At 44.3% G+C, this 19,138-nt stretch overlaps 4 protein-coding genes across 4 annotated transcripts; 2 read left to right on the forward strand and 2 right to left on the reverse strand.

The window, feature by feature from the left end:
* LOC111080551 lies at nucleotides 1–7,983 on the reverse strand. The gene is made up of 5 exons (XM_041592498.1): nucleotides 7,966–7,983; nucleotides 7,392–7,868; nucleotides 4,876–5,192; nucleotides 4,418–4,820; nucleotides 1–3,131 (listed from the first exon to the last, which is right to left on the reverse strand). The coding sequence occupies exons 2-5, from the start codon at nucleotides 7,666–7,668 to the stop codon at nucleotides 904–906; spliced, it is 3,225 nt and encodes a 1,074-aa protein (XP_041448432.1). The 5' UTR covers nucleotides 7,669–7,868; nucleotides 7,966–7,983; the 3' UTR covers nucleotides 1–903.
* A 3,371-nt stretch (nucleotides 7,984–11,354) lies between these two features.
* LOC111080555 lies at nucleotides 11,355–12,225 on the reverse strand. The gene is made up of 2 exons (XM_022376233.2): nucleotides 11,859–12,225; nucleotides 11,355–11,801 (listed from the first exon to the last, which is right to left on the reverse strand). The coding sequence occupies exons 1-2, from the start codon at nucleotides 12,112–12,114 to the stop codon at nucleotides 11,443–11,445; spliced, it is 615 nt and encodes a 204-aa protein (XP_022231925.2). The 5' UTR covers nucleotides 12,115–12,225; the 3' UTR covers nucleotides 11,355–11,442.
* Nucleotides 12,226–16,926: 4,701 nt separating this feature from the next.
* LOC111080556 lies at nucleotides 16,927–17,733 on the forward strand. The gene is made up of 2 exons (XM_022376234.2): nucleotides 16,927–17,393; nucleotides 17,461–17,733. The coding sequence occupies exons 1-2, from the start codon at nucleotides 16,932–16,934 to the stop codon at nucleotides 17,611–17,613; spliced, it is 615 nt and encodes a 204-aa protein (XP_022231926.2). The 5' UTR covers nucleotides 16,927–16,931; the 3' UTR covers nucleotides 17,614–17,733.
* Nucleotides 17,734–18,035: 302 nt separating this feature from the next.
* LOC111080543 lies at nucleotides 18,036–18,708 on the forward strand. The gene is made up of 2 exons (XM_022376219.2): nucleotides 18,036–18,492; nucleotides 18,553–18,708. The coding sequence occupies exons 1-2, from the start codon at nucleotides 18,103–18,105 to the stop codon at nucleotides 18,706–18,708; spliced, it is 546 nt and encodes a 181-aa protein (XP_022231911.2). The 5' UTR covers nucleotides 18,036–18,102.
* Nucleotides 18,709–19,138: the final 430 nt, after the last annotated feature.

The following is a 19,138-nucleotide window of genomic DNA, read 5'->3' on the forward strand; positions in this document are numbered from 1 at the left end:
TTTAGTATATACTCGTATGTACAATACAAATTGCTTGTCTTCACTTGATTTTATAATAATATTACAATTTGAGTTGTCATTTCTAGGGGTTTTTCGTCGCCCACAGGGACGTCTCATTTACAAAGTTGTTCCATATGCTAATAACTAACACTAATTGCTACAAATATATATATATATATATTATATATACTTCTTCTTTTTATGACAGAGATTTCCTTTTCGTTACTCATTTTCTTGGATGTTTCTTTTTTGATTTTTGAACCAAGAAGTTTTCCACTTTCTCTGACAAAGATAAACGTGAAATATTCAAAATACCTCAATTTCTCATTTTGTGCTATAGCGCCATCAATTTTCAGATTGTTTGCGTCTCAATCAGAGGGCAAGCAAGGAAAATTAGCGGAAATTCGATGAAAATTATATGTTGTATTCCTTGATAAAACTATGATCAAAAATATATGATGATAATACAGTTTTTGTGTGGTTTTATGGACAAATTGTTTAAGAATAAGAACGTTTCATACAAATTAAAACATAAATTCATTTGCTTTCAGAGATTACAAGACTGCCCTTTGGAGACTGTGTACAAAAAGATTTCAAATTATAATGTATATTCAATTATCAGTTCAGTTCGAGCTGCCCCAAGAAGTCTCTTTGCTCTTTCCGTTGTCCTAACAAAGTCTCAAATACTTGGAAATACATTTCGGGATCCAAGAGATTGATTTTGAATGATATTTTGATTCAGTTCGAGTATGAGACCTTTCCCTTCCACGAGCTATTACTTACTATATTATAATATGAATGAATGATTTCTACTTGCTTGCCCCATTTCTATCTGCATCTCCACGTGCCTTAAAACAGTCCCTTTGCGCCGGCTAATTTACGTCGCCGGAATCACATTAGTCATCATTTGAGCGTATTGTATATGTTGTCCTCACCGGCCAGCTCTACGGTGGTAATATGCGCGGCATGCCTCTCCCCCAGCGGCTCCTCGCCCAAGTACACTGTGTGGTAGCTGATGGCGCTCTTAGATGCCCCACCGTTGATCTCGATGCGACTGACGGACTGAGGTCCACTGGCCGGATACCTGAGGGAGGCGTAGTCCCCATCACCATCACCATCCCCATCGCCATCGCCATCCTCCTGCACATGGGTAAACTGTGTGGCTCCCGAGAACGTGTCTAGGGTGTGCGAGGGACAGATCTCCGCATAAATATTCTCCTTGGTATAGTCCACTGGGGTGCGCGACCTTACAGAAACCTGTGGCTGCAGACTGCCATCGCTGACCATGACCAAGGAGTCGCGGACACTCGAGTAGGGCAGATCGTCTTCCACCAGGGAGAAGGGTGAGATCGGTGCCGGGGACGGTATATTGTTCAATCCGCCTCCCAGCAGGCAGACTCCGCCCGCCGCCCGTCTGCCCGTAACGGGCTGCTTGGTCAGGGACTGCTGGTGCGCCTTCAGTTGCATCAGACTGCGATCCTCCTGCTCCGCCTCCTCGTGGAGTTGCAGCTTCTGGGGCAGCGAGAAGTGACGCATTTGGTGAAGACTCGACGAGGACTTGCTGTACTGCCGCGTCTTCACGTGAAACTCATTATAGAGCTTCTCGGTGATGAACGACTGCGGCGGCGGCGTCTGATTCTCCACATCTTCCGGTTCGGTGCCCGCCTCGCTGATGGCATCTGTGTGACTGTGTGTGACCAGCAGGTCGGGACGAGGCTTGCACTGGCCATTCAGCAGCTCGATGTCCTGCAGCGACATGGACTTTTGCAGCAGCGTGTCCAAGGACTTGGGCTCTATGGTGGTCAGAGTTGTGGTCTCCGTATCGGAGGCTCCGCCGCTATTCAAAGAGATGGCATCCCGCTCTGGCTGCTCGTGATCTGAGCCGAACCGCGCCTGCAGCAGCTTCGACATGTCCGTATAGCGTTCCATGCTCATTCGCTTGGCCTGTACATCCAGCTCCGAATCGGGTTGCTGCTTCTCATGGTGCTGCTGTTGTTGCTTGCCGAACCACTTCTTCTTGGTGGACTGAAACACCTTCATGCGTTCCGAGATGCGATTGGTTCCGGCATCCGCCCCGGAGGCAGCTGCTGCTGCCGCTGCCGCTTCCTTGGCCTCTAGATTTTCCAAATCAGTTTTGCTAAGGAATATAATCGAATCCTCCTTTTCGTGGGCCGCCGCCATGGAGCTCTTCTCCCGTCTCAAAATCCTAGGCAAATGAAGGGGCTTCAGGATCCTGAGGCCCTCCCGGCTCTTGCTGCCAGAGCGCTCCGAACGCTGCACCAGCTCCACCTCCACCAGCCTCAAGAACTGATCGCAGTTAAACTGGCAGAACTTTAGCATGTTCTGCACATTGGTGTTGGCCAGCATTCTCTGCTCGGAGTCGAAGCCCAGGTAACTCTTGATCAGCTGCATGTCTCGACTGGGGTAGAACTTCCTCAGCTGCAGCGGCGTCTGCGTGTCCACGTCCTCGATGGGGCAGCCAACGGCCACATCCTCCTTGGCCACCTGACTGATGCACAGCTGTTCGGGTATCTCCGGTCCGGCGGGACCCGACATGTAGCGCAGGGTCACTGGCAACAGCTTAGACGCCGTCACCAGTGCCCCCAATCGGTGCACACACTCCGGATTGAGCTTGCGCTGAGCATCGCCCAGCTTCTGCAGCAACTGCGGTATACCCGGCTCAATCTCGTAGAACTTTCCCTTGGTGGCCAAGGGGACGTACATCACCTGACGATTCTCGTTCAGCAACTGGGCGTATCGGTTCTTATCCTTTTCGCGCCCGATGTAGCCACTAGAATGGGACTTGGCCATATTCCCACTGCCGTGCTGGGACAAGTTTCCCTGTCCCTGGCCGTGTCCATGCTCCTGCTTGCCATCCTCGAAGACGGCCAGCAGCCGGAACACCTGCCCGCCGCGTGCCGTCGTTTTGACATACTGCGGCCGTCCCTTGATGACGGGCAAACAGCCCTCGTGAGTGGGACTACTGGCGCTGCCCGCTGGCGAGGACTCTGTAAAAGCTGGCATATTGTCCACCGAAACGAACTTGTACACTCGCTCCCGTACCAAATGCATCAGCGAGCTGTACAGCGTGGCTGTCGGCAGACCCTTCTCATTGAGCAGCGAGAAATAGCCTGTACCAGAGAGAAAGGGAAGAGAAGGATAAACACGTTGTCAGAAATGAAAGAAAGGTAATTTTAGCATATAAATAAACTTTTATCGTGTAGGTGGAATGGAATAATAAATATATAAATGGACAAAAGGGCCAACATAATTGCAAAAACAACATACATGGCATGTGCCTGACATGACCAATTTAGCTGTTGTTGTTGAACTACTCCAAAGTCAAAAAGCCTGCCCAACGCTGCCAAAAGGTAATGATTTCATTTAAAGGCAACAGCAAAAACGAAAGGTTGCCCCCAAGTTGTAGAATTTTAAATGAGATAAAGATTAAACAGATCCCAATTTATGGAATGACAGCTAAACAGCTGGTAAATTTCAATAGATTGGCAAGTTGCCATTCAGGGGGCGATATTCTGACAGCTAGTAGAACAACGTCATAGGTAAACCCAAGTTATCGTATTAATAACTTGATTAAAGTAATTATTTTTAGAGACAGTCGATAAAGAGTGGCAGTTACAATCTCATTGTATAAAACATTGTCGTTGATGTACGCCTAAGGGGATGATTCGAATCAATTAACGTTTAAATCGTAATTGAATCAACAGAGGAGCAAAATTCAATATGGACACACAAATTGAATCACTCCAATTTGCCAGCCAGTTGGATTTTTTTCTCTTTTGTGTACACTGCACTGAAAGTTGAATGAGCAAAAATGATAATACACCGATTGCAGTCAGTCAGTCTATAAATTGGCAGATTGCATAATATTTGCACACATTGGTTTACTTTGCGCCTCAACAAATGCCAAATGGCTGTGAAAAGTCACATGGCGTTACGCGTTGAGTTGAAACAATGGGTGACCGACCGCAATGGCGGGTGAGGGCACCAGAAGAAGTTACTACTGACTGACTGACTGACTGACTGCCACTGGCACTGGCACCCCGCATAGAGCACCATTGCAGGCCCCCGCCACCCGTACCTACATTGCATAATGGTGGGGTGATGATGAGCAATAGTTGCGATTACTTTTCATTGTTGAACTGTGACTGTGACACGCAAACAACGAATTCAGCGCAAGGGGAGATATTTACTCATATGGTAGAAGAAAGGAGTGAGTGACTAACTGAGACTGGACAAACTTAATCAGCCACAAATATGCCTCAAAATATGCATTCGTCATCAGAGAACACTGGCACTTACACTTACGACTATCATACGATTACGAGTAGGTAAATGGGAACTAAATTAACAGCGATCGAGGCGATAAATCATCGCTCTCTATGTTCCGGAAACGCACCTGGAAACTCTTGTGGTATTAGCACGGTTTTCTTGCGCTGCGACGCCTGAGTCTTGGCATTGTGTCCATGATAAATATTCCGTTGTCGCACCAGCCTGTAGAGCAGGAAGAGCTCATCGTGCCCGTTGCTGCATGGCCGGTTGTTGCTGTTGTTGTTGCCGCTCCCAGCGCTGGAGGATGAATGGGTGCCAGTGCCCGTATCGGTATTGTTAGTGGTCGTTGGACCACCACTGACTGGCTTCGGTCCCGTCGAAGAGCTGCTTGAGGCCGCCGTTGACGAGCCGTGCGAGGAGCTGGACTGCAGGGTTTCGTTGGAGCTCTTGCTCGCATGCACGATGCGGACGACACGGGGCAGCGAGTACCGCTCGAGGAATATGTCGGCGGGCAGCGGCTCCTGCTGTGACTGCAAAGACGAATCATTTAAGATAGGCAAGAACTATGGGAAATGACAAACTCACCTCGCTACTCCCCTTGGAGGCCTTGCTGTCGCCGGTGGAGTAGTCGCCGCTGCCGTTGAGAGCGCCACAGAAGCCAGAGTAACCGCCGCCTGCGGCAGAGCCAGAACCAAGGCCGTAGCTGCCGTTGGCGCTGTTGCGCAGGCGTCGGGCCAGCCTCTGGTTTAGCTCGATCTCGTTGCGGCGCGCCAGTCGGGCGTTCTCAAATTCTGCCACCGAGAACATGTTGGAACTGGTGTCGTGGGAGTTAAAGCGCCGCAGCTTGGGCTTGCGCGCTCCGGCAGCAATGTGGCCGGGATGGGCGCCCGCTGGTGCTCCACCTGCAACAAAAAACGCCAAACGGGCGGCGGGTGAGCATTAGTGAGGTAATCGCGTAAAAATATAATTGCCGCGGTAGTCGGCAGTGGGAAAAACCCACACCACAGTCCACAGAATACATCTACATTTATTTCTACCTCGAAATATACGAGTAGTCGTGCATCCCCGAGACCACAGTCGCAGTCACAGTCACAGCCGCATTGAACGCGAATTTCATTTGGCGTGACGCAACGGACTGGCAAGTGGTTCAAAACTGTTGCTAAGCGCAGCTAATTTTCAGTCAACGGTCAACGAGACGATGACACACAGTGGGCGAAAATCGGCATAAAGCGTGACCATAAAAGAATCAAGAAAAATATATACAACAGAATGTGGAAAGTGCTCTCCGGTCCATTACGGAAATTAACTTTTTATTTCAAACTAATCTTTTTAAATTCTACCTCTTTTAAATATGTCTGCAATATTATTTGAAAAAGATCTATGAGTTTATTGCTCCCATTTGTAAACTCACTTGGATGATCTGAATGGGAATTTAAATTGCCATTCGCTTTAAAGTTTAAGCCATTCAATAATAAATTTTTGTGACCCAGCAAACCCTGAATAATAATAATACCTTCTTATTAATAATTGGAGCATTAAGGATCTTGAAACATGAATAATATGAAGTTGAGAATAGCTGAGAAATGAAATCAGTATCCAATATTGGACTGTATAAAAGAGACGATTCTCAAATGTTTTTCATAATCGTTTCCGCTTTTGGGACTATACATACATATCGTATGTGCTTTGGGAGCTCTCTAGCTGATAATCAGGAAGAAACAAAACCATAAGGTCTATGACTCTCGGTCAAATGGCATTGAGTGTACTTAAATATCAGATCCCATATCACTGTTCATTCCATTGAAGCAATAATAAAAGAGTCTATCACTTGAGGCGATTAACAGCCAAACAAACAGTTAAGTATTTCTGGATCCCGACCAGATACCACCGCCCCCCAACCATCCCAATGACAACGGTTATCGGCTATCGGATCGACATCCAAAAAGCAATTGTCTGTCACTGTTTTCATTGAACTTCAAACGGTGCAATTAAAAAGAGATATCGCGACTTTTGATTGCTCATTGTTCGATTGCTGCCCATGGTGCGGGCGGTTTTTACTGCTACTGCTCCCCTCAGTCACCACTCCCTTCGACCGATTGGCGGTCGGCGCATTACTCACTCTAATTGCGCACATTTGGCTTAATTTTTTGCACCATTCACACACACACACACCACATATTCGAATTTAATAAAAACATACGCAAATACATACATATCTGTACGTATGTACATACGTAAGTGCATGCGGAGGCAGAAATCACAGCATAACAGCAAAAGAGCTAAACGTTTTGCGCTTATCTTTTGTGAAATATCAATTGCAATTGCGGCCAACACGACAGAAGGAGATAGGTAGAGCGAGAGAGAGAGAGAGAGGCAAAGGCAATGGCAGAATGAGCAGAGCGATAGCGAGGGGGGTGTGTGACATCGTCACGTTTCGTGTGAAATTACGCGAAGCGACGCGCGCGCCTAGCCAACAAAATTCACAGTGGAAGCAACAACAACGAAATAGCAAACAAGAAAACTAAAGTGAAGGCCGAGCTTTTCATACCCTTTCCAGCTTTCGGGATATCAGATGATTGCGAGAAAAAATCTATTAAGTGTATATGGCATATGGTCAAATACATCAGACAGTCCTCAAAGGGTATAAAAATGCCCAAGCGCTATCTTCAAGTTCATATTTCCTTCCAGTTAATATTTTCTTTTCTATGCATGGCAACCAAACTGTGTCTGTGGAAAGCTCATGTTAAACTATTCCCAGAAGGCGCCACAAACAAACAATGTTTTCGCCATATGAAGCATACAATATTAACACTTGTTTATGCATTTTTTTTCTCGGAATCGCCTACAATGGAATGTTGATCCGAATTAGTTTCCATTAGGAAATTTTAATTTTCCATATGTTACAAACCACTAACTAAAATGCTGATACTTCTTTAAAGCGAATAAATAGCGACGTCAATGAGCAAACAAAAAACGTACTCTCTCCCTTCCTCAATTATTCGCTCTCACACACCGTCTCTCTCTCTCTCTCTCTCTGTTTGTCTGTGTGGAGCGCGTGCCTTGCGAGCGTTTCTCTCCGTTTTCCCTTTGCTTATGCTTACCGTTACATGCAGCTGCTACTGCTGTTGCAGCTGCGACGCTGTTGCTGGGCGCGCCGCCTTGCGCAGCACCACCTCCTGCCGCTGCTGCTCCAACTCCTCCTGTTGATCCAGTATTTGCCGTGTTTGCCACAGCCCCTAATGGGGGTGTGGATACTCCTGCCGCTGCTGCTGCTGCCATGTGCGGACTGCTCTTCACCAGCCAATTGGCCAAATGACGCTGACGTTCAAACTCGATATTAGTGCGTTGCATTTCGGAGAATTTGAAGGTCTCGTTCATAATCGCAATTACACCCGCGAGCGAAATAAAAAAAAAAAACAAAAGGGAAACGCGAAAGCGACGACGAACGACGGCTGCGACGCGTCGCCGTCGGGTCTAAGTTAACTGCTTGTGCGCGCCCGAGCGTCTCTCGTTGTCAACTGTCAAATACGAAATACGAAATGCAGAGTAATGCAGCACCGCGCCGATCTTTTGCCGAGCTGTAACGAGAAAGAGAGAGAGCGCGAGAGCGCAAAAATGAGTGAGAGAAGTTTACATAACAAAGCAAGAAACAATATGACGCTTGCATACACTTACTAGGGTTGGGTGTGAGAATGATTAAAAAAGCAAATGATATTTTAGAAATTTATTGGATATAAGAGTCGAGCGAGGCATCTGGAACACCAAGCTACTGATTTTTATTTGATTATGAGTAATTTAATCAAATCAGAATATATTGATTTCCACTGCTGTTATCTAGCTAAACAGCTGTAAAGCTGTATAAACGAACAGCTTTTTCAGCAGAAAATAATAAATTCATACATTGATTAATTCACTGAATGGTATCGATTTAGCAAACTCATCTATAAAAAATGCCTATACCCCTACCCTAGAGTATAATAACAATAATAAAAAAAAAGTAAAAGAGTTTGAGCTTTAAAAAAAATCGTATTCCTCTCCGGGCTGCTTCTGTTGTTGATGGCCGTTGTCTGTGTGCTGTCGGTGTGATGACTGGCCGTGCGTGTGTGGTGCATAAATTAACATTGCCTTAGCGCAACGATGACGACGTTATCAGAAGAGTAAACGACGCAAAGCAAACACTCTGCTGCTCTCGCGAGTCGCGACGCTTGCCCGTTCGTTGGCCGCCCGTTCAATGTCGCCGCACCTTTTCAGCTGATTCCCACACCCACCCCGACCCAGCTACAATACCCCACCACCCAACCTATATCGCAGCGGGCAAGCCAAGAGCCACTACGTCTGGCACTGGCAGCAGCGCGTCATCTTCAAACGTTATGCGACAACGTAATCGGGTGCCGGGAGGGGTGCACGTACAAACATATGTACACTCATACAAACATACAAACGTACTCGTATTGTTCTGCATGCTTTTGGCTTTTGTTGTGTGTCTCGCCTTCGCTCTGATACTTTTTTATGTGCTTTCCCAGGAAAGAGTATCATATTTGTCATAATGTTGGCAAGCCATTCGAGCGAAGGCAAAGCCAGAAGGCAGCAAGCCAAAATAAAAAAAACCCCAAACAGAATGTTGCAAACTCATGTGCACAATTACATGTGCACATGCTGGTACAGTAAAAGTTCTCTTGACGGACAGATTTGTGAGGATCCCAATCCAGCTTCTCATATTTTTACACTCCCACTGTGCTTCTCCCAGGCAAAAGTAATACAACAGTGGTAGGTTTCACTGTACTTGAGTACATATTTACATAAGGGCGTATGTATGTACAAGAGTCTTGATCGGCATGACGGGGCATAACCAACGATCCTACATATGGTTGTACAATGTACGCTTGGCGGGGTTGCTATGCAAAGCTTTTCTATTGAAACTATCAAAAATTAAGTTTAACGATCTGCAAAATGTTGACTTGTTGTACAAACACAAATAGAAACATATAAAACACATTTTATAGCTTACATACTTATGTATGTATGTACATATATAAGAACTTATGGTCGGAAGCAGATGTGCATTTTATACAAAAAATGTGTGCCGTATCCGGGCAGAATGTTGAGAATTCCATTGCTATTTTAGACACTCAATCTTAATGATCTAATTTGAGATAATCATCTAAACATGTTCGATAAGTACTTTAATTAATGGAATTTTCAAATACAGCAGGTCTAACGGTTAGAGTATTTTTACATCGACTTTCTTTGAACCAATAAACAATATAGTTCTGACCTTGAACAAGTCGTATCGAAAACCCAACAAAAAATATATAAAAATGATGTAGTATTGCGATTTAAATTAATGCAGTGGGACCTATAAATGTACATTTTGGGTAATACCCGTAATTATCAAAATTTCTGATTTTATTTCCAAAATTTAAAATCTTAAATAAGCCCCAGGGATTTCGGAACAGAGGGCATTCAAGGTTCGGTGTGGTTTTGTGGCTTTATCTTGATTCTCACTTGGCTCTTTTGACCGGCGTTCGTTGCCTTTTGTCAACTGGTTTGGGGGGGTTCAACTAATAAAGAATGAGCATAGGCCATTCGCTTCGTCGTCGCCTCAGGTGTTTCCCCCTGGGGGCTAGGGCGGGTGGTAATGGGGAGGGCGAGGTGTAAGGCATTATTGTTGCCCATTGTCTATCTAGTTTTTGTATAATTCATTTCTATGCGTAGCTGTCGGCCTGTCAGCTGTCGCCGCTCTTTTGATGAATCACAGGCCTGCCCAACGGCAGACCCCGCTAAAAATACACACAGCAGAAAATGCAAAATTCATGGTCGTTCTCCTCGTCGCTTCGCCTGGAATGCGGTGAAGGCGCTCCACTCAGCTCCGCTCTGTTCCACTCCTCTCTGAACGAATGAGCAATCGCCGGTTAGTTTGGTTAGTCGATGCTGGTTAGAGGGTTGACGGGGCCCGCTGGGGTTACGCAAATATGTGAAATCTGTTGCCAGGCAACGTCCCGTTGCGGTTACTCTTCCGCTCGTGGCAGGGGCATGGCTAGCAGACAGGCGACACACACACACATACATATGTATGTACATATATAGTTCGACCATTTTGCCAATTGGTCGGTTACCTATGGGCCGCATGGGTCAAAACCCAAACCCAAACCCTCCTTGGTTCTAGTTTTCCAGTGCCTGCACAGTCCCCGTACCACTGGCGGCACCAAGGAGAGCAGCAAAATGTTATAGCCAAAAGCTTCTTAAGACATGGCTTAAATGAGCTCAACGTCGTGTGACTGTCTGTCTTGGCAGCATTTACCCCACCAGATCTCCAAATGGCCCAGCAGCTAAGCTTCGCCCATTGCCATCCCATCGCCATGCCCATCCCCATCACCTGACCAGGCCACCGCCACCGCCGCCGTTGCCCATGTTGCCGCATTCATGTGCAACTAATCGACGTGTGCTGGTTTATTGGTTTCAGCTTTGGGTCTGGTGCGGTGGCAATTACGCTGCTTCTGCTTCTGGTTCTGCAATTCGTATTTCCCATTTACCATTTCCCATTTACCATTTCGTATTTTGCATTTGATGATGTGGTCAGGGGCCCAGCGAGAAGCTTTGCCGTGCGGTTTGCAAGAGCCGTTAGCCAAGGCATTCTCGGAGAGAGCACACAACACACAGCATGTGGTCGCAAGAATGGGGAAGGGTATGGGGGCATATACATACAATATACAATATGCTCTTAACTTTGCATGTTTATGTACCTACCTAAACGACGGACAATTATTTATCAAACAAGTGGCAAAGAGAATAACAACGCAGCAGATGGGCGAGGAGCAGAGGGACAGAGGAAGGGCACTGCACTGCTCTGCACTGCACTGCTCTGCACTGCATTATATTCAGCTCTCGAATGACAAGTGAATTGATTATGAGAATGATGATAATGATGATTGCAAATGACAATGGGCAGAGAGGAAGTAGAAGAATGAAATGCAATTTGCAAAATGGACTCCAAAGAGGAACTGCAAAAGACGGAGGAAACGAAAACGCAACACTGATGGACTGATGAATTATTGATAGAGATATTGAATGAAAAAAATCAGCAAAATGCGAGAATCCGATCCAGGATTCAATCGAATTAACGGAAAGGAAAAATACATTTTATTTGGCTGATCACCGATAGAAGCACCAAATGCAGAGGACACCGAACAGCATCACATAGGTGATATTGTCGCCAACCATGTACAAGCAGCTGACAAGACCTTCCAAAGCATGGAGCAGAACGTTGCCAAATCTCTGGCGCAGCGGCGCCCTGTGCATCTCTGTCTCCGATGGCACTGTCTCCACCTCGATGTGTATGGTATGCTGCTGGAGCTGGCTGGGCTTTTCCTTGGTGCACACGGCCACTCCTCCTTCCTCTACTGCTTTGGAGTCGTTCTGCTGTTGTTCCAGGAGTGTCCGGGATGTCTGAATGCTCACCTCGCAGGTGGCGGCCTTGATTGTGTGATCTGAACCAATACCCGCCGAATGATCTTTGGGAAGGCTGTTATAGATTGGGGCTTATTAAATGCTAGTTTCCTCACTCATACCAGGGCTTAGAGCGCGCTTAAGTTGTTGTTTCTGGTCTCCGTCCATGATCTTGGCGTAACCCTCGAAGAAGTTTAGCAGTTCTGTGAAGCGTTTGTTAATCTGTTTCTGGTCCAAATAATAGGATGTACTGCCATCTAGTGTCTGCTCAGCTCCGTTCTGACATCCTCCACTTGCATCCTCCGAAGCATTCTCAGCCAGTGCGACCTCGGTGGAGCTTTCGGCTTTTGGACCCTCATCATCCTGGGACTGTGGCATGATGAGTATGAGTTTGTATTTTTTAGTGCAAAGTGTTCAGTGTTCAGGTGAATTTTATTTTCTGTCTACTATTTGTGTCGTTCCCGAAATGTGTGTATGAATTTTTGAAGACGGGTTGCTTCCTGTTTTATCCACTTTGTTGTTCAAAAAGTTACTACATGTTGCAGGGGTATCTTATATTAATTTGACCCTTTAAACCAGCTTTTGTTTTTTGCTGTATTTTCCAAATCTCAAAATGCATTTCATTCAGTCGAAATCTTAAATGAATTGAATTCGGAGTTTCTTTTTTGGCGTCTGTTTTCTGAGAACCAGAGACAAAAGAATGAAAATGGAGCGAAACTTGTTTAATACGAAATTGATGAAAGCGCTTAAGTAATGTGAAAATTTACAGCTTGGCCGAGCACAGCGACAGTGCCCTCTGCCACAGCAGCAGCAGCAGCAGCAGCAGCAACATTGGAAATTCTTAGCTGGGGCACTAACTGTTTCCATTTTCTTTCTGCTCTCTCTAGTATACGTATATTTCGGGAGTTTTATGTTAATGCTTTATAGCGCTGGCCACGCCTCGCTTCCAGTTAAAGTTCGTTTCGGGGCCCCGAACTTTTATGCGTCCATGGATAGAAGGAAATTCCACTCTGGGCTGCTTGTGGCGCCACACCAGCTGCTGTTGCTGCTGTTGCTGCTGCTGCTAACTGTGATAACTGTTGGCTGATATCTGTAGCTGCGATTTATTAACAGTTAGCTGCCGTACCTACCACAACTAGTACTACTACTACTAATACTACTACCACTACCAATACCACAATAATTGTAGTTCTTCCTCCCTTTGTTGTTGCTGCATTTCGCAGCAAGAAGCCGAAAATTTATTGCCTGCAGCCACATGATGAATGATTTTGATAATAATATTTTGTTATTGCTTTTTTGCCTTGAGCGGATTTTTTTTTTTTTCTTAGTCTTGTTTTTTTTGTTCTTTTTTTTTTTTTGCTGTTGCAGCAACTTTTGGTTGCGTTTTGTTGCCAAAAATTGAAGTCACCATGGAGCCATGGAGCTAGAGGAAAGACCTTGCCACAAAAAGCTGTAGATGGGCTCTGCGGATGGGAGTTGTTGCCCCCTGCTGTTGCCACTGCTGCCGCTAAAACTAAAACATTTGGCCAACTGACGAAAACACAAACCAAAAGTAATAAACTAAAGGTTGTCATAAGAAAACTCAGACGGCGAACGGTCTTAAAGAAAAACTCATTTGTCTAGAAGAAGTTTCTGGGGGCTTGGAGCTTGAGGCGCTTGGGGCATGTGGCAAGAGCATGTACAGAGTTTTAAAAATATCATCATATTGCAGTTACGAGTATATGCCATGGGTGTGTCTGTATGTTGTCTCGTTCTTTGTTAAACAAATTTAAAATGCTTGGATAAAAGCAGATCTATTTAAAATGACAATTCGAACGGAGTGTTACAGAGTGGCTTAGCACGACAGTGGGAGGAGTTTTCATGTATGGTATTTAATTTTTTATATTTAATATCAATAATAATATTTAATTAATTTAAAAGGGCCATCAATCAATAGAGACACTGAAAAATTATTAAATATGTGCTTATGTACTCAGCTGTTTGATTTGCCCTATCTATATGGTTTTCATTACGACAGTATAATGATAAATAAAGTCAGAAGTTCACTGGAAATTAAAGATTGTGTCACGATTGGGTAATTTGACAGTATCTTGAAGTTCTAATGACCGAACAAGTGGAACAAATTTATTGTGAAACATGTGCTAAAAAGTTCACCGAATCTTATGTTTGCTGTGACCTTGGAGTGCCATTGTAAATTACGATTTTCCACAACAAAAACAATTTGGTAAAGTAAGACATTCGTCTGCGGCAAATAAAGTTGAAGTGAAAAACAAAAATCCCAAGGCCCCACTCCCACCTCCCCCCGGAACTGTGGATAGTAGACAAAAGACGGCATTAATGTCGGCACTTTAAGGCTTGCGCTCCGAGGCTCCGAGCGCTCATCGTGAAGCGAACGAGTGTGCAATTTTTGACAAATTTATGATGATGGAATTTTAAGTGATTTTTAACGAGTGTTTGCTGACATGAGGGGGGGTGTAAGACTGTCCAACGAGAGAGACAGGGAGCTGCAGCAACATCTGTAATATGTTTAAAAATCAAACCAAATTCGTGGCTTAAACGAGAGCACAAACGAAACAAATTAAAGGATTGCGGGAGGTGGGTGTGCCACATCTTCCAAACCCAATCCAAAGAGCCATACAGCATTCAGCTGATGCCACCCACTAAACGCGTAAATCGCGGATGGCAGCACCTGTGCACTCAACTGTAAAATTTATTGATTGCAAAAAAAAAAGGCCTTGGGGCCGTGCCCCTATCTATAGATGCCCACGCACACAATTTCAAGATTCTATGGCCCATCGAATACGTGTGGGTTTTATTTTGGGGAGAAGTCAACGGAATTAGTGCCACAAATAGCAGCCAAGCTGATAAATCATTGGATCCATTACCACAGATATTACAAGTATTATTATTAGTATTATTCACTTGCAGGACATTGTGATGACCTCATTATTTTGCAGAAACACAGTAATTTCCATAAGTATACCTCTGTCATGGCGCTGCCAATAATTGGACGATCCTATTGCGAATGTGCCATACAGCAACTGCTATACGTATGCTCCAAGGCATGGAAATTGTAATGGTAGGTCCAGTAATAATTTAGTAGAGCCATGGAAACTGCAGCAAAAGGTGCTCCGCAGTACACCGTGCTTGTGAATATTCACACCCAGCAGTTGGTAAAACTATTCGCTACAGAACCACATATTGCGCGGACTTCTAAGTGGTGCCGTGGCGGTCTCTCTGCCGCCTCATCGTTGGTGGGTGGGTGTACGTACATATATTCGTGCGAGTGATTGACATGCATTCTGATTGAATTATTAATTATGTAATGCGAAACCAATCGACTGCAATTTGCATATGGAATGAGCCTCACACGCTCACAAAGGCTAATTAGGGCCCTGCTCTGCTTTTGCTCAATCCCAATCGAGGCGCAGGCTGCGTGGCCCAGCTCGTCCCATTCCAGGCGTGGGGTGACTGAATGAAAATTGCACAAATTTGCATAACATATATAGCGATATGTATATTTAAAGTGCAGCCCAACACAACGCAACGCAACGCTACAAAAGTTTTCAGTAGTTTTCAGTGGTTAACCCGTCCGTTAGAGGCACTGACGACTTTGTCATGCAAATGGAAATGTCGGAAAATTTCTCTTCTGCTTCGCTCCTAAGAAGGAGAACGGACGACCAGCTACTCGTTGTTGTTTTAATTGCATTCAAGCAAATTGGTCACTTAGGGAAATTGTTACTTGAAAATGCGAAAATTAGTTTGTTTTCCACTCTTTGGAAAATAATTGCACGTGAAGAATATCCAAATTAATATTTCATCAAATTGTTTATTTATGTTGAACATTGACAATATATTTCGTTGGATTTGCTCCAACCAAAAATTCCACCAACAATTTCTGTTTATTTAAAGACAAAAACCGATTCCGTTTCTGTCTTGTCATGCAAAAGCCTCCACACGTATTCGATTGAGAGCGTTTGAGCCTGGGGAATCCGACAAAAGCAGGCTACAAAACAAATTCCACCCCCACAGCACAGTCACAGCCAGTGTGAATCAAAGAGGAGCAGAACCAGAAGACAGGCTAAAAACAGGGGCGAAAACAAAAAAAAAAATATTGAAACGCAGCAAATGTTTACATAATATGGACCACAGCTCCATCTGCAGACGCAGATGCAGACCCTCCAGTTCCCAGTTCCCAGTTCGCAGATCCCAGACGGTAGACGCTCAACGGTAGGTGTGATGTTTGAACTACACTCGACTGGCTGCTGCTGCTGCTCAGACCGGGTTGCTTCTTCACTTTACTTTTACTTCACTTTGCTTATTCTGTTTTACGGCCACTGTTTTTGCCTCGGTGGGCACTATGCACCAGGCACACAGCCCATCCTCACAGCCCATCCCCGGCTCATCCTTAGACTTATTCACAGCTGCGTTCTCGTCCTCATCCTGGCTGGAGCAGCACTTGGCAAAGGCAGAGGCAAAGGCAAAGGCAATGGCGATTGCGTTGGCGGTGCACTGGTGTTATTAACATTTCTGTTGACATCCTTTGGGTTGCGTTTTCTGTACTATACTATAGAAGGGGTATACTACTAGAGAGTACTACCAACGCACTAGTACCCTGTTTTAGTTTAGTTAAAATTTTCGAGGGTTTGAAAAATATTTAAAAAATGCATCAAAATCACTTCGAATCAGAATACTGCACACTCTAGAAATAGCGTTAGTAATTTCATTATATTGTAGAAAACAGGGTACAGCCAGCGTATATACCCGCATTAAAATACCATTTCCTTTTGCTTTCTTTTCCCTTTTTACTCATTTTCATTCCCCTTCTGTGTGTGTGTGTTTTTTTTTACCCTTTTTAATGTGTATGTATGTACTTAGCCGCTTTCTCAACTCTCAATCTTGCCACACGTGAAACATTTTCATTTTACTTTAGTGCATACGAATGTATTTTTATTTTTATTTTTGTTGCATTTTTGAATGCGTCTCAAAGAACCAAAAAATACAAAAACAAGCTGGAAGAAATTATTAATGCACATACGAGTGCGTACAGTACGAGTACGAGTATGAATATGAATATGTATTGTTGACATATTGAGAGAGAGAGATTGTGGCAATTTGGACCAGACGACACCATTTAAAAAGCCATTAGGGCCTGCCTCCGCCTCCGCCAGCGCAGCGCATAATTGCCGGGCACAATGGAGTCCCACATTCATAGCCCATGCCCCATTGGTATCGTAGTTTTTTCCGTGTCGCCAGCCAGTTATCAAGTAGCACAGATGTCGCTGCTCCGTCTATATCTTCTGGTAGTCGGAGGATATTTCAGCTGCTGCCTGGCCGCCTATGTGCTGCGCGTGGATAATTTCACCTTCGTTGTCGATGATCCCACGATAATCCTCTCTCAAAGTGCTTTCGCCGAGCAGGAGCAGAACCGCAGCTATCTGTCGGGACATATGATCTTCAATCGATCGCTAAACGAGATCATGCTGCGTGCTTCAATGAATATCAGTCGTCCTCGACTGCCGGAGTTGCGACTCTTCGATGTTAAATTGAATGTCTGTCATGTCATCAGCAATGTTTACAAGAATCGCTTTGTCAAAATATTCTACAATAGTTATGCCTCATTTCTCAACAATAAACCCCTATGTCCCATTAAGACGGTAAGTAGAGATTTCTTAGGACCATAAAATATGCATTAGAGTTTCCGCATTACGAATACTTCAACAGAACTTCAACTACACCCTGACGCGCGCCTATTTGAACGAAGAAGTTCTGCCCGAGCTCCTGCCGCAATGCTCCTTCTGCATGAAGCTAATTTTTCATCACAAGTCCAAGCCACTGGCTCACATGCAACTGGATGGCCGATTGAGTAGGGCCTGATGGCAGTACATATATTGGATTATCAGTACTAGCCCCATCGATTTGGGGCATGGAAAATTGGTTTTGGGATCATTGGCAACTCAATAAACTGGAGAAAAACAAAATTTCAGCCAATTTCAATTTCCCACTGCTCCCATTACTCTGAGATTTAATCGTCGGCAGACACACAAGCGAAAAATGTGAAAGAGAATGCTGGAGAATGCAAAAACAAAATGCAGCTGTGTGATATTAATCTAAAAGGAAACCTCTATTATCACAAGAATTTTATATAGTTTAGAGCCTATATACATGTCTGTACACGAGTACGTTCCGCATGGATAATTCAAATGATAGAATCATTCTATATGAATAACCATCCATCGACAAATAGAATAAATACATAATTATGATTATTATATTCATGTCATGTACATATGTATGTATCCATGTATTTGCATGTCAGCGCGGATTCTGCTGCCTCCAAAGAGCATTGTAGCATAAGCCATAGCCATGAACACTTTGTTTTGGATCATCATCAGTGCATCGGTCATCATCCTCAAGAAGCCAGTCATTTCAGGGGAAATGTCAGTGTACTTTGACGAGTTCGTCGTAAAATACTGGACAACTGATCTGTTCGAGAAGGTCGATTACAAGCTGTTCTACATGGACAATCGGAGCTACGTGAATGCTGAGTTTGTGCTGAAGCGGAGTATCGGAGATATAAATGTACGAACTGCCATGGACTTTTGGAAGCCAAACAATCAGAAATTGAAAATTTACGACGTTCAATTCGATGGGTGTCTCCTGCTAAAAACTGCTCATAAGAATCGGCTTTTCAACGTTTACCTCAGAAGCTTTAAAAAGCATTTGAATGCAAATCTCACTTGTCCCATGAAGGCGGTGAGTAAATGCCATTGACAGAATTGTGACTTATTTTGCATACATATTCGTTTACCCCAGAATTTTAGCTACACGTTGTCCAATTGGCGATTGGAGGCACAGGATCTACCGCCATTTATTCCGGTCGGTAGATTCCGTACGATTACCGAATATTTCACCCAGAAACAATTGGGAGCGCGCATAGTCGCGCAGGGTAAATTTTTGAACAAGAACTAGATTCAAATAAGCAAATATTTATTGAGTTATTATTTACTTTGAAAAATAAACAGAAATCTTGTAATTGCACCCTTGGAGATCGTTGAAATATTTCTCAATTCACACTGCTAGTTTACTCAGTCCGCCAGAGACAAGCCCACTCTTTACTGATAAGTCACACTGGAACAGAGAGAGAGGGAGAAAAATAGGGAGAGGGAGAGAGATATGTTCTGAAAAGTTCTGCAGCTCAATTTTTGCTAAAAAGTTTTGCTCCGCTTTCAGCCAAATATTTGCATCATTTATATTTTATATAATTATTCACATATATACTATATACATATATTATATCTACCATTTTTTTTTGATAAATCAATTGAAATATAAAGCAGAAAATTGAGAAATTATAGAATCATTTATATGGATATAATTGTATATCTAATTGTTGACTCCG

This window comes from Drosophila obscura, unplaced genomic scaffold, assembly GCF_018151105.1.
Source record: "Drosophila obscura isolate BZ-5 IFL unplaced genomic scaffold, ASM1815110v1 contig_179, whole genome shotgun sequence".
Classification (NCBI taxonomy): Eukaryota; Metazoa; Arthropoda; class Insecta; order Diptera; family Drosophilidae; genus Drosophila; species Drosophila obscura.